The sequence below is a fragment of the Pollicipes pollicipes genome, unplaced genomic scaffold (genome assembly GCF_011947565.3).
Source record: "Pollicipes pollicipes isolate AB1234 unplaced genomic scaffold, Ppol_2.1 Scaffold_7261;HRSCAF=8764_pilon_pilon_pilon, whole genome shotgun sequence".
NCBI classification, from domain to species: domain Eukaryota; kingdom Metazoa; phylum Arthropoda; class Thecostraca; order Pollicipedomorpha; family Pollicipedidae; genus Pollicipes; species Pollicipes pollicipes.
The window spans coordinates 109,451-127,809 of NW_023597054.1; the positions used below are offsets into that span (position 1 = coordinate 109,451).

The window sequence follows — 18,359 nt, forward strand, 5'->3', positions numbered from 1 at the left end:
GGTCTTCTTTCACAGGGCCTTCTGGTCTGTAGCTCTCAGTGGTCACCAATTTTGACATCCCGCCACTATTTTAGGGCACCGATGCGCCCCCCGACCCATTGTGCGCGCATCGAGGGCCGGGTAACTTTTGCTTGTCGTTTGTTTTTGGTCAACATGGTGTGCGGTGATTTGATATCTGGCCTCTCTTTCTCTGTTTCTCTCTCCCCTCCTCCCGTGACTATGCGTGGTCCTCCATCTCTGAAAGGCCGGCAGTGAGTACTGAAGACTCTGTGGCCGCCAGCTCGGCCAGTCCGGACATGAGTGCCGCCAGATTCGGCCGCCAACCGTTGTCGTTAGCCGTTTGCATGGCCGAGCTCGGCCCTGGACGTTTTCCCTCATCACCTTGCGTAGGTGGTAGCGGTTCGATGTGGTGTCCATGGATGCCGTGAAGCACACCCTTGGCGCTGGTAACAGTTTCCCTACGTTCGTCAAGTTGGCACCACGTTCACATTCAGATTCAGGTCCATATTCGGGATTCAGCGGACTCCTCAAATTGCCCCGAAACTTTGCACGCAGATGCAGGTGGATCTCCTGAACACAATGAGCACAAAATCTCGGACCGCTACGCCCTATTACCGGAGATATATCAATATCAAAGATCACGATAAAAAGGCGGACCCCTTCAATTCTTTCTAAACTCCGCGTGCTACTAGATATTGACCTACTGATTACGATAAATACAAAATCTGGGACCGGTACGCTGTATCAAAAAAGTTATAGCTGTTATGATGTCAAGGTCGTGAATGCGGCACGTATTGCACTTTATCATGCTTAACTCAGTTTCATATTCGAAATTCAGCGGGCTCCTCAAATTGGCCTGAAACTTTGCACACAGATGCAGTTGGATCTCCTGAACACAATGAGCACAAAATCTCGGACCGGAACGCCCTATTACCGGAGATATCACAGTATGAAAGATCACAATAAAAAAATGCGGACTCCTTCAATCCTTTCCGAAATCCGCGTGTGGGTACATATTAGCCCTCTACGATAAACACAAAATTTGGGACCGGTACGCTGTATCAAAAAAGTTATAGCTTTTCAAATGCCGAGCTGCCTAGGTATGACGAATATGAGGCGTGGAACCCATTCTCTTCATCCTTGACTCAATCTTTGATATTGATATATCTCCGGTAACAGGGCGTACCGGTCCGAGATTTTGTGCTCATTGTGTTCAGGAGGTTAAACTGCATCTGCGTGCAAAGTTTCAGGGTAATTTGAGGAGCCAGCTGGATCGCGAATATGGACCTGAATCTGAATGTGAATGTGGTGCCAACTTGACGGACGTAGTTTCCCTCTACCGTCTCCGAGGAGGGGTCGGGGCCTGGGGGAGGAGCGGTGGAGAATGGGGCGAGCACACAAGTCAGCGGAGTCGCGGTTAGCCCACGTCAACAGGTCACCGCGCCGGCTGTCAATTCTCAATACCCACTTGGCATGCTCTATGTCCCTCTATTTGTCTCTGTTCAAACAATGACTCGAGCGCGTCTGTCGCCATATAGATAGCTGGGTGTCGTGTTCGCGTTTGCCATGGCGTTCTTCTCATAACCCAGGCGGGCTAGTCCTCGGCCAGTGAGCCGCGCTGTACAGACACTGATCCCTGCTAACGTAACGTCGGCTCCCATCTCCTCTGCTTGTGAGTGATTAGGCAGGCGCCGTGTGCGGCGGCGCTGTGGCAGCGCTTGGTTAGCGGCAGTGGCCGCGTGGCCGGTGTTGGGCGTGCTGTGTGTGTGCGGGGCTGGCGGCCGGACTGAGCTGAGCGCCGCTCCTACAGTGCCGGGCAAGCCGCGCAACCTGACCGCCCGCGTGCTGAACTCGACGGCCGTCCGGCTCACCTGGTCACTACCCACGGACCGTGAGCGCAACGACCTGATCCTCGGGTACCAGGTCCTCGTGCAAGAGCTAGGCACGGAGGTGAGGCGGTCCGACCGACGCCAGCCTCGTGCAGCCGGCCTGGTCTAGCACCGGCGCCAGTCACCGGCCGGCTAGGGCCCAGGCCCGGGCCAGCGGTGGAAGTGGGGCCGCACCCAAGTGCGGCCGAGTGCTTTGATATTGGACTTAAGATTATGCTTTATGCGCTTCACTCTGTAAAATGCGCACGTCTATATGGTAGTTCAAGTTATATACTGTGACAAAATTAGAGGTTCAGAACAAATACACCAGACTAACAAATACGTGGTCAACGACATTGAACGAAGATGGGCGCGGTGTTATCTCCAGCAGCAAACACCTTCACGACTCAAGAAATGTGCCCGGAGAGCGAGTGAACATCGGCAAGCTCGCCTTAGAAATTAAATATCCTAGACATGGGTTTTTCTCTCTGCGTGTCGCGTAAAACAACACTATGCCAGAACTAGTTACACTACACAGGAATGAAAAATTAGACTAGCATTAGCCTTATTCCTCGGAAAAAACAGGAGAATAGAGATATAGTTAGGTTGATATTTCGGCAATATGCCTTTATTGAAACAATACCAGACATTAATTTAGAATTGCCTGCTGATGCTCTTACTCGATTTTTCAGTTGTTTTTTTTTTTGGAAAGAGCAAGCCACAGTTTTTACTGGACACCAACATTCAGAGGATTAAACAAAGAGCGATTGGCAGCCATTACCAAGATACCGTGCCTACCTGAGAAGTAGAAAGCCCGAACATACGTGTACATGCAAGCGACTTCAAGCAAATAGACATCACGCATCACGTTTCATTCGAACATATAAGCAAGTTGAAGCAAACAGGCATCACACATCGCGCAACAGTTATGCGTGCAAACGATTTCAATTGAACAGGCAGCGCGCGTCGCGCGACAGGCATCACTTACACATGTAAACGATTTTAAGCTAGCACACATCACACATAAAGGCACATATCACACTCGCATAATCGGCCATGGTGGGCCCTGCATGTTAAGATTTGGTCGCCGACTTTTATAAAAATAAATTCACTCATTTTCATGTATGGGTGGTCCTGTGTTCTGTGGATGACTTTGAGCTTTAGAAGAGGGATAGGATCCATACTTCCCTCGATTTCAGCCTAAGCGTGTTTTGCCAGAAAGTAGTCATCGAAACGGGTATTCCCTGTTTTGTTTTTAGCGCCTCGCAAGTGTTCTTTATATCTCAAACGAATAGGGCGCATGGACTCCCCGGCATACAGTATGTCCCTCCCATGTTTTTTCACAAAGTGCACACTTGATTTCGTAAACCACGTTTTTTGCGTGCAAACCCCTCGGAACCCAGAACTGCCTAAATGACATCTGTTGCCACCCGGCCACTTTGGCTTCGAGATGGAAGGTTTCACCACAGACTTTAAGCTGGTTGTCGTTTTTTCCAAGCTATGCGCACGCCCAGTTTTGATTTTTAACCAACGTTTTTCCTGTTTTTTTTTCGGGGGAGCAAGGCTAATGCTGCTGTATTGTCTATGTGGCTAATGATCCTCTGTGATGCACTGAAGAACTTACGGAATGAAAAAGAATTTGGAGCGTTTGCGCGATCTGAGGATGTGGCAGGGATGACGTCACCGATCACGTCACCGTGTGCCAGCCTGGTCCTGCTGGGCGGCCGTCCGCCTGGCGCCCGCCTGACGCCTGTGCCGCGCCGCTCGGCAGGGCAACGGCCGCTCGTCCCGGCCGCGACGCTACGAGATCCGCGACGGCGAGGCGGCCGACTACACGGCGGCCGACCTGCAGCCCAGCACCTCCTACCTGTTCCGGGTGGGTGGACGCGCCGGCCGCCGGGCTCTGTCCCACGCCTCTGTTCGCCCCGGGCCTTGGTCGGCTGGTGGGAGAGGTGGCGGCGAGAGACATGAGATATCGCCGGGAGAAGGGGTGGATGCTCCGGCGGCTGTTGGGTGGGCGTGGTGTTGGGTGGGCTGTTGGGTGGGGTGGCGTGGTCGTGCGGTGTCATGCGAGCGCACGCGGGGTTGTCGGTGTCGGTGTTGACGTGGTGCGCAGACAGCGCTGCTGGCCTTGCAACGAAAGCAAGCTGCATGCGCTGCCTGGGTCGTCGCAGTCTACTCTGTAAGCTGGCCACCAGTTGGGGTGATGGCCGACCGGTGCCTGTGGCGTGCTCTGGTCGCTCCGTGCGGTGCTCTCCTTGGGCGCGGCCGACCATCGTCTGACGCCTGCGGCCGTGTCGGCGAGCCTGAGCTGTGTCGATGCGCCGCCGCCAGGTGTCGGCACTCACTCGCAAGGGGGACGGCTCGCGCAGCGACGCGGCGCGTGCCACCACACAGGGCAGCGTGCCCAGCCAGCCCGACGTGCTCATCAAGTGAGTGGCTGCGGTGCGAGCGGCGCCCGCAGTGTGCGCTGCACCGGACCGGCTCTTGGCGGCGGCGAGACGTCCCTGGCTGAAATCGTGCGCTTGACCACGGTTGATGAGTACTGCAATGAGTGCTGTCCTGATGGGTATTGTAATGAGTACTGTGTTGGTGAGTACTGTAATGAGTACTGTGTTGATGAGTACTGTAATGAGTACTGTGTTGATGAGTACTGTAATGAATGATGTGTTGGTGAGTACTGTAATGAGCACTGTGTTGATGAGTACTGTGGTCGTGGTGCTTCAGGGAAATGCTGAAGGCCGGAAGAGTGTGGACCGACAGTGGGCGCCAGCTCGTCAGGGACTGACCGATGCGCACGTGTCCGGCAGAGTGATCAAGGAGGAGGAGCGGGTGACGCTGGACGTGGAGTGGTCTCGCCCGACCGAGACGCACGGTGTGTTACTCGGCTACCGGCTGCGCTACGGCCGGACGGGCGACGCCGCCAGGCTCAGGGAGGTCACCATCGCCGGAAACACGACCCAGTACAAACGGCTCAGCGACCTGGGTTAGTCGGCCCCCGAGAGGCCAATTCGCGTGTCTCCTCTCCGCCCCGACCCGCCAATCCCCTCGTGGGTGGGTGTGTGAGTGTGAGTGTGAGTGTGAGTGTTGGTGTGGGTGTTGGTGGGTGCGTGTGTCCGCGTACGCACGCACACACGCGTGCACGCGCGCGCTTCCAGTGGCGTGGCTGGCAACGCGCTGTCGTGCGCCCTACTCCCACCGCCGTGTACCGGACACGTGCCCGCCGAGTCCTGAGTCCCGCCGTAAGTACTGTCGTGGTTCCTGTAGTGAGTCCTGTCATGAATCCCGCCGTAAGTACTGTCGTGGTTCGTGTAGTGAGTCCTGTCATGAATCCCGCCGTAAGTACTGTCGTGGCTCATGCAGTGAGTCCTGTCATGAGTCCCGCCGTAAGTACTGTCGTGGTTCCTGTAGTGAGTCCTGTCATGAATCCCGCCGTAAGTACTGTCGTGGCTCATGCAGTGAGTCCTGTCATGAGTCCCGCCGTAAGTACTATCGTGGTTCCTGTAGTGAGTCCTGTCATGAATCCCGCCGTAAGTACTGTCGTGGCTCATGCAGTGAGTCCTGTCATGAGTCCCGCCGTAAGTACTGTCGTGGTTCCTGTAGTGAGTCCTGTCATGAGTCCCGCCGTAAGCACCGTCGTGGCTCTTACAGTGAGTCCTGTCATGAGTCCCGCCGTAAGCACCGTCGTGGCTCCTGCAGTGAGTCCTGTCATGAGTCCGGCCGTAATTCCTGCCGTGAGTCAGACCTGAGTCGGCTGGCTGGCCCGGGCTGAGCCGTCGCGGCCGGCCGGCAGAACGTGGCGTCGAGTACGAGTTTCGCGTGAGCGGCCGGAACGACGTCGGCCACGGCCAGGAGCAGATCATCACGTACAACGCGAGCGAGGGCGCGCCGTCCGGCCCCGTCACCAACGTCACGTTCAGGTGGGTGGCGGCCGGGCGGGGCGCCGCTGCCGACGCGTCAGCAGTGGCGACTCAGTACCTGGCCAGCGTAGCCGCCAGGAAACATGGTATGTGGGCTGTGGGGGAGGAAGGGCAGGAAATAAACAAATTTGCCCTTTTAAATGACCGAATTTGACCAAACGACCAATACATTTTTGAAATGGGCACAAAATGACCACTGCAGTCGGCGCGTCCTAAAACACCAAGACACAGCAGTAGCACCCTGTAATTTTCTCTCGTTTCATGCATTTGGTATATTGTAATCAATGAACCTATTAATGTCTTACGATTGTTTTCTCTGGCTTTTGCGAAGAATCGTACTCCTTAACATTCTGGATGCCTTTTTGGCCATGTATTGCATGCCTTTGCTACAAAACTACAGGATGTCAGCGATAATTGTTCAGAGATGATACAATCCATTCCTACATATATCATTTTTTATTCCGCGGCTTTACTCGGTTTGGGGGCATTTCAGACGATTGTGTGCTTTTGACTTCAAAACGCGCCTAATTTGCCAGCGTACCAGCGTTGTTGGCGCCAGCGGATTTTGCGCTTCGTGAGGAATGTAGTGCGATCTTGGTATCTTGTCTCGTGTGATCTTCCGCGCAGTAATGATATACTCGAGTCGCTTCCGCTCTCGCTATTGACCCTTGGCTGGGATGACTTGCGGTCGGTGGTAGCGGCCGCCCAAGGTCACATGAGGCTATAGGGCGCAGTGGACTGTGCCGAGGATTACGACACGCCAAACTTCCGCACAGAATTCTGCCTTTGATCTGAAACTGTACGACCGCCTGGTGGGATTAAGGTTCACAGAACATGGGCTGTTTAGCGTGAACTTACCGACACCGGAAACCCATGCCACCTAAATGCTCCGATCAAATGAAAAAATGAGATGAAAGCGTAATAAAACATCACATAAAAGGGTAAAGCAGGCTCACAGGTTCACAGGTTTACAAACAGACAAAACAGGTTTAGACCACATTTGCATTGGGCGAACAGATCGCTGCAGGTATTGCGGCTAGAATGGGAGCGGGCTTTGCTGTGCCGTGTCCACGTAATTAAAAGCTCATCCTGGCGGCCCCCATTCGGACCTCTCGACGTGCCTGATCCGTTGTCACGCACGGGGGAGCACGCGGCTGTTGGCCATAAGTAAAACCGGGACACGGGTTTGCGGATAACGACGCGTTTGCCACAGGTGCTGCTGGTGCTAGTTTTTCGGCGGGCGATGTCGGACTGACCGTGCCCTCCTGCGGGTGATGTCGTGCCCTCCGGCGGGCGATGTCGTGCCCTCCGGCGGGTGATGTGCCCTCCGGCGGGTGATGTCGTACTGACCATGCTCTCCGACGGGTGATGACGTGCCCTCCGGCGGGCGATGTCGGACTGACCGCGCCCGCCGGCGGTGTGTCGCCAGATTCCAGGCGACCGATCGGGTGGCGTTCACCTGGGATCCGCCACGATCAGACCAGCGAAACGGCAAGATCACCGGCTACAGTGTGCAGCTCCACAAGGAGGGCAACCTTGACCACGTGGAGCGGATGCACCCCAACGACACCAAGGTTTGCGACATCCGGTCCCGCACGTGCCTCCCATCTCCTCCCTGTCCTGGCATAGCTGGCAGAGGCCGACGCATTAGGCCGACTCCGGCTGGTATAACAAACTGAACTTCAGTGCTTGAGAGCTAGTCTAGCACTGCTCTCACACTGTCAGATAAGCAGGGACCCTTTTCGTGCTGGGCCCCGTTGGCGGCCGCGGTGATCAAAGAACGCCTTTGTTTTAATCGTCAGGTGTTCGGTGTACCGTGACTTACGGTAGCGTTGCGAGCGATGGCGGCGCGCTCTCCTCGGCGCGCAGTCGTGCTGCCCGTCAGGCCGCCGTGTGCCATGCAGGTGGTGTTCACCAAGCTGGAGGAGAGCACGGCGTACGTGTTCCGGGCGCGCGCCAACACGTCGGTGGGCGCCGGGCCGTGGAGTGCGCCCTTCTCGGTCAGCACCGAGAGTGACCTGGTGCGGCCGCCCATCAACCTGCGCGCCATGGCCACCAGCTTCTCAAGCGTCGAGGTGTGGTGGGAGCACGTGCACACCGCCACACAGATCGTCGGATACCAGGTCAGTGGGCGAGACCCGGGGCCGAGACGGCACCACGCCGCGGCCGCCCAACCGGCGCGAACGTCATGTGGCGGGCGGGTATGTCTGTTGGTGGGGTGGGGCCGCGGCTCATCGCAAGCGTTTGCTTCGTCTCCGATGCCGTACGTCCTGTCCATCTCCTGTTTGCCGTCCTTGGGGAAAAAAGGGAATGTTCCACATTGGAAGATATTAAATCAATCATCAGATTTAATGAAAGAAGCTCATTTATTACTATCGTTATGCTTTAAAGTGTAAAAGATTGCTATAGACAACATAGTTTCTTTTTTGTAAGTATGCTCATCGATAGATCACCTTTTGATTACGTCATGAAACGCTTGTGTGACGGCACTCACTAGTTCTTCAATCCCCCGGCAGTTAGCCTCCCGGGTGGTGATGATGGCTGTGTGCTGAACCAAATATCGTTACGACGGGACTCGCGACATGACAAATAGCGTGCTCGTGTTTTGGCCCTTGCTGGTGTTCTGGCATATTGTTTTCCGTGATTCTAGGCTGTGTACTTTATTGACCTCTCGGCTATAGCGCTTTTCTTAAGTTTGTCGATTACAGGTCTTTTTCCGCACTAAATAGGCAGGATGCATGACTTCTTGTATTTCGCAGCACAAAACGTGATTCGTGAAGAATATCCGACCGACCATTTTATCGTCTTATCGTATTTCTTGCGTCATCTTGAATGCTCGCAATACCCCGCTTGTCCGGGGCAGGGTGCATACATCAGTCGCGTGTTGGCCGAGTGGTCCCTGCAGGGCCCTCGACCTGGCTCTCCCTTGCACAACATTGAGTGAGAGCCAGTTGACGGCCGTTTTATCTGCCAAGCGCACTCACGAGCGTTACATATGAATGGCTTGACAGTTATATTTGCTTGACCTTGAACGCCGCGTGGCCAGTTGAATGGCAGGATTTGAATGACATTGTGCCGCGAAGGATGGCTTGGCAGTCTTGAAATAGTTGGCACGAAGTAGTATGTACATTGGGGTGTGTCATCAGTAACGAAACCAAGTGAGACAAAGAAGTTTTCGCGCAGGGGTCCAAAAGTACACGACGTAGCAAAAGTTATTCCCAAAAACTTAATTTCGTGACGCGCGAGACGATAAAGATATCGCCGTAAACCGATGCCTGGCGTTGCATTCACCCAGTGCTGGGCGGCGTTCGTCACCGCAGGTAACACTAAGCCGTGGCGGCAAGCGATACAAAATACCATTGCGTATGGAAACGATGCTACCGAGCGCTCCTTAGGCCGTCGTACGAGATTGTCCCGGTCTAAGGTCTAATATGCGGATCCGACATTGGCTGATTGGTTCACGTATGGCGGAACCTCTACGTGCTGTTGAGAATGAGCTCGCACGGGTATCTTGGTTAGTGCTGCTTTAGATTTTCACTTCTCTGAAACGACTCCCGTGATGCAAACAATACCATGCATAGCATATGACTCAGAATAAATTGTCTGGTGCACAACTTAATGCATATAGCAGCTTGTACCACGTGCGTAGAGAGGGGGAGGGGTAGGGTGCCCCCATGCACAGCTTGCTCGCGGCCGAGCCTGCCTGTTCGATGCACCGGCCCAAACAGCAACTGCTCACAGACTGGAAACCCAAAACGCCTGTTGGCAGAGATCTCGCAGTAGCAGAAATACCTTTGCAACTGGGCTCCACATATTGCCGAAGCTCCAGCTCCAGCCGCAGACGTCCTCGGCAGTGCGGCGCGGCGTCGTACTCCTAGTGTGAACCAGATAGGGCAAGATGGCCAGCGGTGCCTGCACTTTGTACCGCAGCTCGTAGTCGCTGACGTCTCGCATTGGAGGCTGTGTGACTGGTCCGTGCCAGGGAAATCAGTTCGGTGTACCTCACGGCCTCGAAGTTTACCGCTGAGATGGCGAAGACCCTGGGATGAAGAAGACCCTCGGTTTGCTGCTCACGAGCGGCGCGACGATCGGAACCGCGTGTTCGCGGACCATGTGGTTCTCATACCACACCATGTCCAGCAGCAAGCTGTTTTGGACGGACCCAGCACCCGCTACGCTGGATGACTATGTGTGCTGCGGCAAGTCGCGGAGCCCCGCGATGTTTCGAGACAAGTTGCGTAAGCCAAAGTCGCAGCCGCTGTTTTGCCGGATGGCGGACCATACCGGCACATAGTGGCCGACCACGCACTGGACGAGGTCCTGGAGAGCGTTGCTGGAGGTCTCGGTAGGGATGCAAGCTAGGAGCAGGCCAGCGGCCAGTGTCAACCATCTGAAGACAGAAGTGAATATGTTAGAACATTTCGTTATGGACTGAACATTAAATCACACACAAAATATTGCAGCTGTTTGTTGAATGTAGTTATGCCGATATCCAGAGTCCTTAAATGTTGCGGAATACGTATCAACAAATATACTAGTAAGTATGAACCTACGAACAAGTGATGCGACGTACTAAGGCACAAGGCATGATAATAAGTAACTGCTCAAAACTGAGCGCATGAAAGGTCAATCGATACGAGATAAAGTTTAAACACACATGTTGTTAATTCGGGATATTGCGGGAGGTTCAGCTCGTTGCCGTGCAGCTGGCAGATGAACCGGTTTACGGGTGACTCGGTGGTCAGCTCAACCAACCGGAACACGATGCCTACCGTCTCGGTGTTGACAACCGTGCCATCGCAGCTGAGCACATTGATGTGACCGTCGCGCTGCGGGCTCACGGCGCGTAGCTCGTTGAGCAGGTGCAGGGTGCGGCCGAACTCGGACCTAAAATGAGTGTAGCAGCGGCTGCCAGGCTCAGCGATGACAACCACGTGTTTTTCGACGGTATTCGTCTGGCTCCTTGTGGCTCATGTAGTTCCTGCCTTCGCGGCCGTCGGAGTAAAGGATGGTCAAACCTGACTCATAGATTGCCTCAGCATTTTAACGAGCCGTCTCCTATCTCGCCCTGCCTCTTGCACAGCAGATCTTACGATCTACGATATTAGATTTCAAGTGGCCAGTCCGTCTCTGCTGCCTTGTTGAAAGGCGATGACAGCAGCAACGACCCGTTGCGAGCCACCATAGCTGTCAACCGCCAGAGCGGTGTTAGATCGTTAACGTCATTATCTACAGTGGCAGCGGTCTCAACAGGAACGAACAATCGGTGTCGTCGCCACCTCCTACCATGTACGGAACCGTGTAAGAATCCGTGCTCTCAGCTGACACGCCAGCGCTGAGACCACTTGGTCCCGGAGCAGGCTTGGGGTCAGCACTAGCAGCCAGCGCTAGGTCAGCGGGCGGCACGGGCTCAGCAGTCGACGGGGAAGGCGACTCAGGTTCAGCAGCAGACACTGCCTCAATGGTGGCCGAGCCACGACGCCCCTGGAGTTGTCTGGCCATCCTCCGCGCCTCGCAAGCCTCCCTAGTCACAATCGTATCCCGGTCATATGACCCCAGGGTAAGCTTCCGGTACCTGCACTGGTCCTTCATGGCAACCTCCTCCTGATACACTGTGCAGGCAACTGGGCATGGAAAGCTGCACGTCGGCCTGCACTTGCATTTTGCGACATCAAGAAACTTGTTGAATTTCGCGGTGGCGGCGTTGCTGTGTCACTCTCTTTCTTTCGTTGATTTCTTGCTGGTAGCTCTGTTGCGTTGATATAAATCCCTCTCGGTCAATTTTGTCACGTATTTTGGATCATGAACAGGGATCACTTCGTTGGTACACAGTACTCTGATTTCTATCGTCGCGGTCTTGAAGATGATATTAGTGAGATTCCTCTTCGATTCGCTCAGTCACCTGATGTAGCTCAAGGCTTTCCCGTAGTCGGCAGCTGGTGGTGGGACAGTAGAGCCGGGTGGCCTATCACAAAATATTTTTGCGCGACCGTGTAGCCTTTGGCATGCTTATGCAAGTAATTGTTGGAAAAAATGTTTCTGTACCGGCAAAACTAAACGAATGAACTCATATCGCACACACAACAAGCAAATGAATTGCAAATCAACATCACAGTGATGCGTTAGCAACCGCAAACTGGAACATACCTCGGTCTGCTGGCGATAAATTTTTGGTTTCACCGAAAATTAATGTTCTTTAATGAAAAGTCAGCTTAAGCTGTTTGGCAATCCTTTACCGGTGCTCTTCATGATATTTGTTTCATGCTTAATCCAATAGGTACTAGTCGTGTAGAAGGCTGGCAAGTTTCAGACTTGTTGGAGCAAGATCCCAGTGCGTAAAATAGGTGGCGCTAGTATCGAATGCGACTTTCTTGGCCTATCAAAGAAAAACTGCTCTCGCGTCACAGATATTAACATTGGTGCGGTGCGACAGAACTGAAAGCGTATCATTAATCCGTGTGTCAAGGAAAAACTCTTGTTCCAGTTGGTTCCAAGAGACTCACCCTCTCGATAACGCACCGTAATGTACATTTTCGCGGGCGGGAGTGTGGATCAGAAACTAGCGGGGTTTATGTCTTGAAAATGACAGGGCTGTGAACTACACCGAATGCTCTCCAAGTATTTCCGTTCAAAACTCCATACAGACGTGTAACAATCCTTCAGGAGCATCTGCATCTGTACGTCGGTGAGGAGGCACGCCCGTTGTTACACTAGTCGGCGTCCCAGTGTTACCGTGCGGTTGGGTCGTCGGGCGGCGGCGGCCGGGTCCTCGGGCGGCGGCGGTCGGGTCCTCGGACGGCGGCAGCCGGGTCCTTGGGCGGGGGCGGTCGGGTCCTCGGGCTGGGGCGGTCGGGTCCCTCGGCGGCGGCGGTCGGGTCCTCGGGCGGCGGGGCGGTCGGGTCCTCGGGCGGCGGCGGTCGGGCGGGTCCTCGGGCGGGGCGGTCGGGTCCTCGGGCGGGGGCGGTCGGGTCCTCGCTCGGCGGCGCTCGGCCGCCGTGGTCGCCCTGTGGACCGTGACAAGCCGGGCGGCCGCCAGGGTGTTCTACGCCATGGCGCCCGGGACGGACCTAGACGCCTGGTCGTTCAAGAAGGTGCCGATCACCACGTCTGCTGAGCTGGAGAACCTGGACAAACACGCCCAGTACGCCATCGGGGTGGCCGCGCGCAGCAAGTCGGTAAGCGACGGGTCGGGCGCGACTTAGAGGCGTCCGGGGCTGCCGGCCAGGTAGCTCTGGCCGGCCACCGGCTCCGTGTCCGGTCAGGGATGCGCTGGTGATCTATGTGGTGCCACTTCATTTTGTTTCGGTGTTAAGCACAGAACCCATAGTGTGTGGGGCGTGTTTTGCCAGGAAGGCATGCTGTCTTCGTCCCTTGTACGAGACCGAGTATTACATGCGCGTCAGAATGTCCGTGAGCAGCAGTCTCACAAATGTCTGATGCGGCCGTGTCGACACGATTGCTGTGGGACTGTATTGAAAATCGCACCACTTTTGGAGTAAAAAGCCTGGGCTGTTCCTCGAACCTGACCCGCTCTCTGGACATGACCCGCTCCTTAGACCTGGCTAGCGACTCAGACCTGACCCGGTCCTTGGACCTCACTCGTCTTGGACCTGGCCCGCGGCGTCTGCCCCCAGGGTCTGGGCCGTCTCTCGGACCTGATCCGCGGTGTCTGCCCTCAGGGTCTGGACCGTCTCTCGGACCTGATCCTCGGTGTCTGCCCCCAGGGTCTGGGCCGTCTCTCGGACCTGACCCGCGGTGTCTGCCCCCAGGGTCTGGGCTGTCTCTCGGACCTGATCCGCGTGCGCGTGAAGCCAATCGACGTGCCGCTGAACCTGCACGCGCTCAGCGTGCACGCGCACGGCATGTCGCTGACGTGGCGCCGGCCGGCGCACCTTGACCCGCGCAACTACCGCATCCGCTACGACGCTGTCAAGGAGTTCCTCGACGCCGAGGGCGTAACCCAGTCGCGTCGCATCGAGCCGCGCTCGCTGATCCTGGACGCCAAGCGGTGCGAAAAGAGGAGCATCTGCCGCAAGCAGATCGAGGACCTGGAGCCGTTCACCACGTACACGGTGAACGTGACGGCCGTGCCCGACGACAACGGCTACCGCGCGCCGGCCAAGATCCGCGTCACAACTCAGATGGCCGGTAGGTCAGGCGCCAGCAGCGGCGGCGGCGGCGACGCTGCGCGTCTGACTGAGTGGGAGGAGTGAGGGGGCTCTGCGCGGCAGACGGACGACGGGAGGCGTTCTAGAGCGCGAGAATCGGCCCCAGGTGACAGATCGTCCGGGGCTGAGGCGCTTGTACGTTATGGCCCTCATTGTGAGATGGGAAGCCTAGTCAGCTGCTTTCACGAGCCTTTTCTGACTGTGTTGTGGCGCTGGCGTGATCGGGAGGCTTGTTCATGTCACTGTCGTCGGCGATAGACGACCAACAACCGCTCACTCGTGCTCACGTGGAGTCGGTACGTCGTTGGGTCAGCCCGATGGTCAGAGGGACGTGACCTGCACATGTGACCGCCGTTCGGTGACCGGCCTCCCTGCACAGCCAGACGACTGTATCGCTGTCAGCGTGGACTGTGTCTGACGCGCACGCCTTCCGCTGTCCTTGCCGTGATTGGTCTGTTGTACGGCCGGCCTGAGCGCCGTCTGCGCGTCTCTGCAGCGCCGCAGCCGATGGCGAAGCCCGACCTGCTGGGCGTGCGCAACCAGAAGGTGACGGTGACCCTGCCGTGCGCCTCGGAAGAGTACGGCCCCATCTCGCACTACTTTGTCGTGGTGGTGCCCCGAACACGACGTCAGGGACCATCCGGACTCGCACAGCACAAAGAAGGTGAGCGGCGGCGGCGCGGCGGGCGCTGCCTCGCTGCAGCGCCCGCCGCGCAGAGCTCACAGCCGGCAGCGCGGCTCGAGCAGGCCCAGCTCGCGGCTGAAGGGTCGAACCGGGCCGACGTCCCGCCCTCGCGCTGCTCTCGCCAGCAGCCGCAGGCCGAGCGCAGGCGGCCGACCGGAAGCGCGCATGTGGCAGGCGCCGCGCGGTCGGCACCCTGCCGTCGACGCCGGTCGGTCACTCGGCCTCTCCTGCCGCCAGATGGTGGAGGCGAAGCGCCTCCGAGCTGATGCCCAACTACCGGCCGTACATCACCGCCATGTTCCACCCAGCGCAACATCCCGTACACCTTCGCGCTCGGGGACGGTCGCAAGTACGACGGCTTCGTCAACAAGCCGCTGGAGAAGGGCAAGAAGTACCGCATCTTCGTGCGTGCCGTCGTGGACATGCCGGCGGAGGTCAGTGGGGGGGGGGGGGGGGGGGGGGGGGCGGCTCACGTGGCTGAGGCAGCTGAAGCAGGCGGCGGCGGGTGTGCCACTCCTCATTGGCGACTACTGGCGCCCGTGGCCAAGACACTGTCCGGCTCGGATACGTCTCTTGGCTTTGGCCGGAGAGGTAACCGACGGTCTTGTTGCGTGGTCTTGAGCGCCGGTTTTTACACAGGCTGTTGAGCCGCCATATGCAGCTGGTGCCGTTCCTGTGTCAGGCCTGTGGGGGACTGTGCGGCTGGGTTCCGTTCTGTCGGCCTCTGTAGCGGCCGGGCATCTCATCCTGCCCACTGTGCTGTTGTCAATCTGACGTGACTTCCTCCGGCTTTCGGTAGCCGTCCGCGTCCAGTCCGTACTCAGAACTGCCCTGTCCACACTCCACGTGACCTGACCGGAGCCGTCACCTCGTGCAGGACCTGTTCACATCCAGTCCGTACTGCCCTGTCCACACTCCATGTGACCTGACCGGAGCCGTCACCTCGTGCAGGACCTGTTCACGTCCAGTCCGTACTCAGAACTGCTCAGTCTGGACATGAAGCCGCGGGCGGGCGCGTCGTACTCCTCGTCCAGCCTGGTCTGGGTGGTGGGTCCGACGGCCGTCGGTCTGTGCTGCTCATCATCCTGGTGCCGTACATCGTCATCGCCGCTAGGAGGTGAGCGGGCCGAGCGTCGCCGCTCCGCTGCCGCGCGTGATTCGGTGGGACGGGAACCCGGACGCCTCGGAGCCCAAGGGGGCGCGGCGTGACGACTGCAGGCTGGGCGCAGGCGGGGTCGTGATGAGCGGCTTGAGTTGGTGGCACGGCTGCTGCCAGCGGTACTGGCGATCTGCGACTAGATATATATCATACCAACCTGAAGCAGGGGCAACGGAAGCAGCCTCGACCCTTCAATGACATACGTTTTGTACTGGCCTCTGGTCGTGCTTCCCGGTATGACCAGAGCACAGCAGCTGTGCTCAGCCTTGGCTTAGGTCTGCCCTGGTTGTCTGGTTAACATGATCGTGACCTGTCCAATGTCGAGCTCTCTAACGTTCTCTTCACCGGACCAGATCGTGACCTGTCATTGATTAAGCTCTCTGACGTTCTCTTCACCGGACCAAGATGGTGACTGTCCATGACGAGCTCTCGACGTTTGTCTTCACCGGGACCAGATCGCACCTCTGGCCGTTCCGCCTCTGCTTCGGGTCAGACGGCCCTGCGCGGCCCAAGATCAGCTGCATCGGGCACGAGCGCGGACTGACGTAGTCCAGCCCACTTGACCACGCCCGCTCTGACTGACCGTGCCTGAGCTGGCGTGGTCTGACGTCCCCTTCCGCGCCAGGTGCGGCAGGCGGCGCCAGTTGCAGAGATCGCCAGAGCCAGCCACCGTGATGAAGCGCCGATGTGCGACATGGCGGCGCCGGCCAGTCACGCGCAGACCGACCCGGCCGAGGTCCGGCGCCAGAACCTCCAGACGCCCGGCATGATATCGCACCCACCCGTACACGTTAGCCAGCTGGCCGACCACGTGGAAGCGCTCAAGGCCAACGACAACAGCAAGTTCCGGAGGAGTACAAGGTGCGCCCCCGGGGGACTCGGGGTTGCACGGTTTGCACGGCTCGTACGGCGAGGGAGTTGGGGCGGGTGGACCCGCTGGGGTGATCTGAGCGGCTCATGTCGGTATGGGGGTCATGCTGAGGCGGCACGCTGTTGTCTGACAGAAGTGCGGTATGTGGTCCCTCCGCCGGCGCAGCTCCTGGACTCCGTCCGAGAGTGCGTCCCCAGGTCACCTGCAGATGTCGCTGCCGCTCAGCGACGGACAGTCTAGCTGCCCGTCCGAACGTCACCGACCTGTGACACGCCGCCTCCCGCCGCGTGGGCGAACGTCACTGATTTGTGGCACGCCGCCTCTCTCCGCGTGGCCAAACGTCACCGACCTTTGACACGCCGCCTCCCGCTGCGTGGGCGAACGTCACTGATTTGTGGCACGCCGCCTCCCGCCGCGTGGGCGAACGTCACCGACCTGTGACACGCCGCCTCCCGCCGCGTGGGCGAACGTCGCATTCTGTCCGGAGTCCCACTGACTGCGCCGCTCCCATCGCTTGTGTCAGTCGATCGAGCCGGGTCAGCAGTTCACCTGGTCAACTCCAACCTGGACATGAATCAGCCCAAGAACCGATATGCCCACATCTTAGCGTACGACCACTCGCGCGTGGTGCTGCAGTCGGAGGAGGGGCTGGCGGGCAGCGACTACATCAACGCCAACTTCTGCGACGGCTACCTCAAGCACAACGCCTACATCGCCACCCAGGTGCGTCTCGGCCGCCGGAGGAGAGGGGACATCGGCTTCAGCGAGGTGTATGGCAGCATTTCACGCTCTGGGCGTTCTGTTTATGATGGAACTGTAGATGTACTGTTGGAACTGTAGGTAGCATGATGGGACCCATGATGGGAACTGTAGTGAGTGCTGAGTCGTTCAAACGCATTTGTGTCGTCCCTTGTGAGGCTGGTATGTACTGTTGCCGTCAGCCCTACTGGGCTGGGGTCTGGTGTTTTCTGGTGAGGCTTGTATGTTGCGCCGTCAGCCGCTGCTGGGCTGGGTCTGTGTGTTTTTGAGATGAGACTTGTATGTACTGGCGCCGTCAGCCACTGCTGGGCTGGGATCTGGGTGCTTTCGAGACCACCAGTGGCTGAGGGCTGCTTTGTTTGAACCCCGCCGTACCTGAACCCGGTCGTGTCTACACCCCACCGTGTCTGACCCCTCTGTGTCTGAACCCCACCATGTTTGAACCCCGCCATGTATGAGCCCTGCCGTGTTTGACCTGGTTGTGCATGAACCCCGCGGTGTTTGACCGCACCACGGCCGGTGCCGCAGGGCCCGCTGCCCGAAACGTTCTCCGACTTCTGGCGCATGGTGTGGGAGCAGCGCAGCTTCACTATCGTCATGATAACGCGCCTGGAGGAGCGGGCGCGCATCAAGTGCGATCAGTACTGGCCCACCAAGGGCACGAAGTCGTACTGGCCCATCCACGTGACGCTCACAGACAGTCAGGAGCTGGCCAGCTACGTGGTCCGCACCTTTCAGCTGCAGCGGGTACGTGCCGTCCCGTCCCGCTCCTCCCCAGTCCTCGCGACCCGCCCCTGGACTCTTGCTGGTCTTGGTATCCCCCCGTCGTGATAGCAATCATGTCTCTTTGTCACCTCGCTCGTTCCGCACCGCAAAAGGCGTGTGGCTTGGTTGCTTGTGCGGGTGGCCAGTCATCGTGTGAAGTGGCA

The 18,359-nt window shown here is 57.6% G+C and overlaps 1 protein-coding gene across 1 annotated transcript in view; it reads left to right on the forward strand.

The window, feature by feature from the left end:
• LOC119112246 (tyrosine-protein phosphatase Lar) overlaps nt 1-18,359 on the forward strand; it is a 41,576-nt gene that overhangs the window by 22,858 nt on the left and 359 nt on the right. Inside the window, exons 10-24 of the mRNA XM_037236344.1 lie at nt 1,811-1,950; nt 3,640-3,744; nt 4,203-4,300; nt 4,679-4,854; nt 5,662-5,788; nt 7,218-7,362; nt 7,693-7,911; nt 12,826-12,963; nt 13,558-13,936; nt 14,453-14,568; nt 14,950-15,075; nt 15,593-15,688; nt 16,426-16,654; nt 17,195-17,394; nt 17,959-18,177. Coding sequence (XP_037092239.1) covers nt 1,811-1,950; nt 3,640-3,744; nt 4,203-4,300; nt 4,679-4,854; nt 5,662-5,788; nt 7,218-7,362; nt 7,693-7,911; nt 12,826-12,963; nt 13,558-13,936; nt 14,453-14,568; nt 14,950-15,075; nt 15,593-15,688; nt 16,426-16,654; nt 17,195-17,394; nt 17,959-18,177 — 2,513 coding nt within the window. The remainder of the gene's footprint in view (nt 1-1,810; nt 1,951-3,639; nt 3,745-4,202; nt 4,301-4,678; nt 4,855-5,661; nt 5,789-7,217; nt 7,363-7,692; nt 7,912-12,825; nt 12,964-13,557; nt 13,937-14,452; nt 14,569-14,949; nt 15,076-15,592; nt 15,689-16,425; nt 16,655-17,194; nt 17,395-17,958; nt 18,178-18,359) is intronic.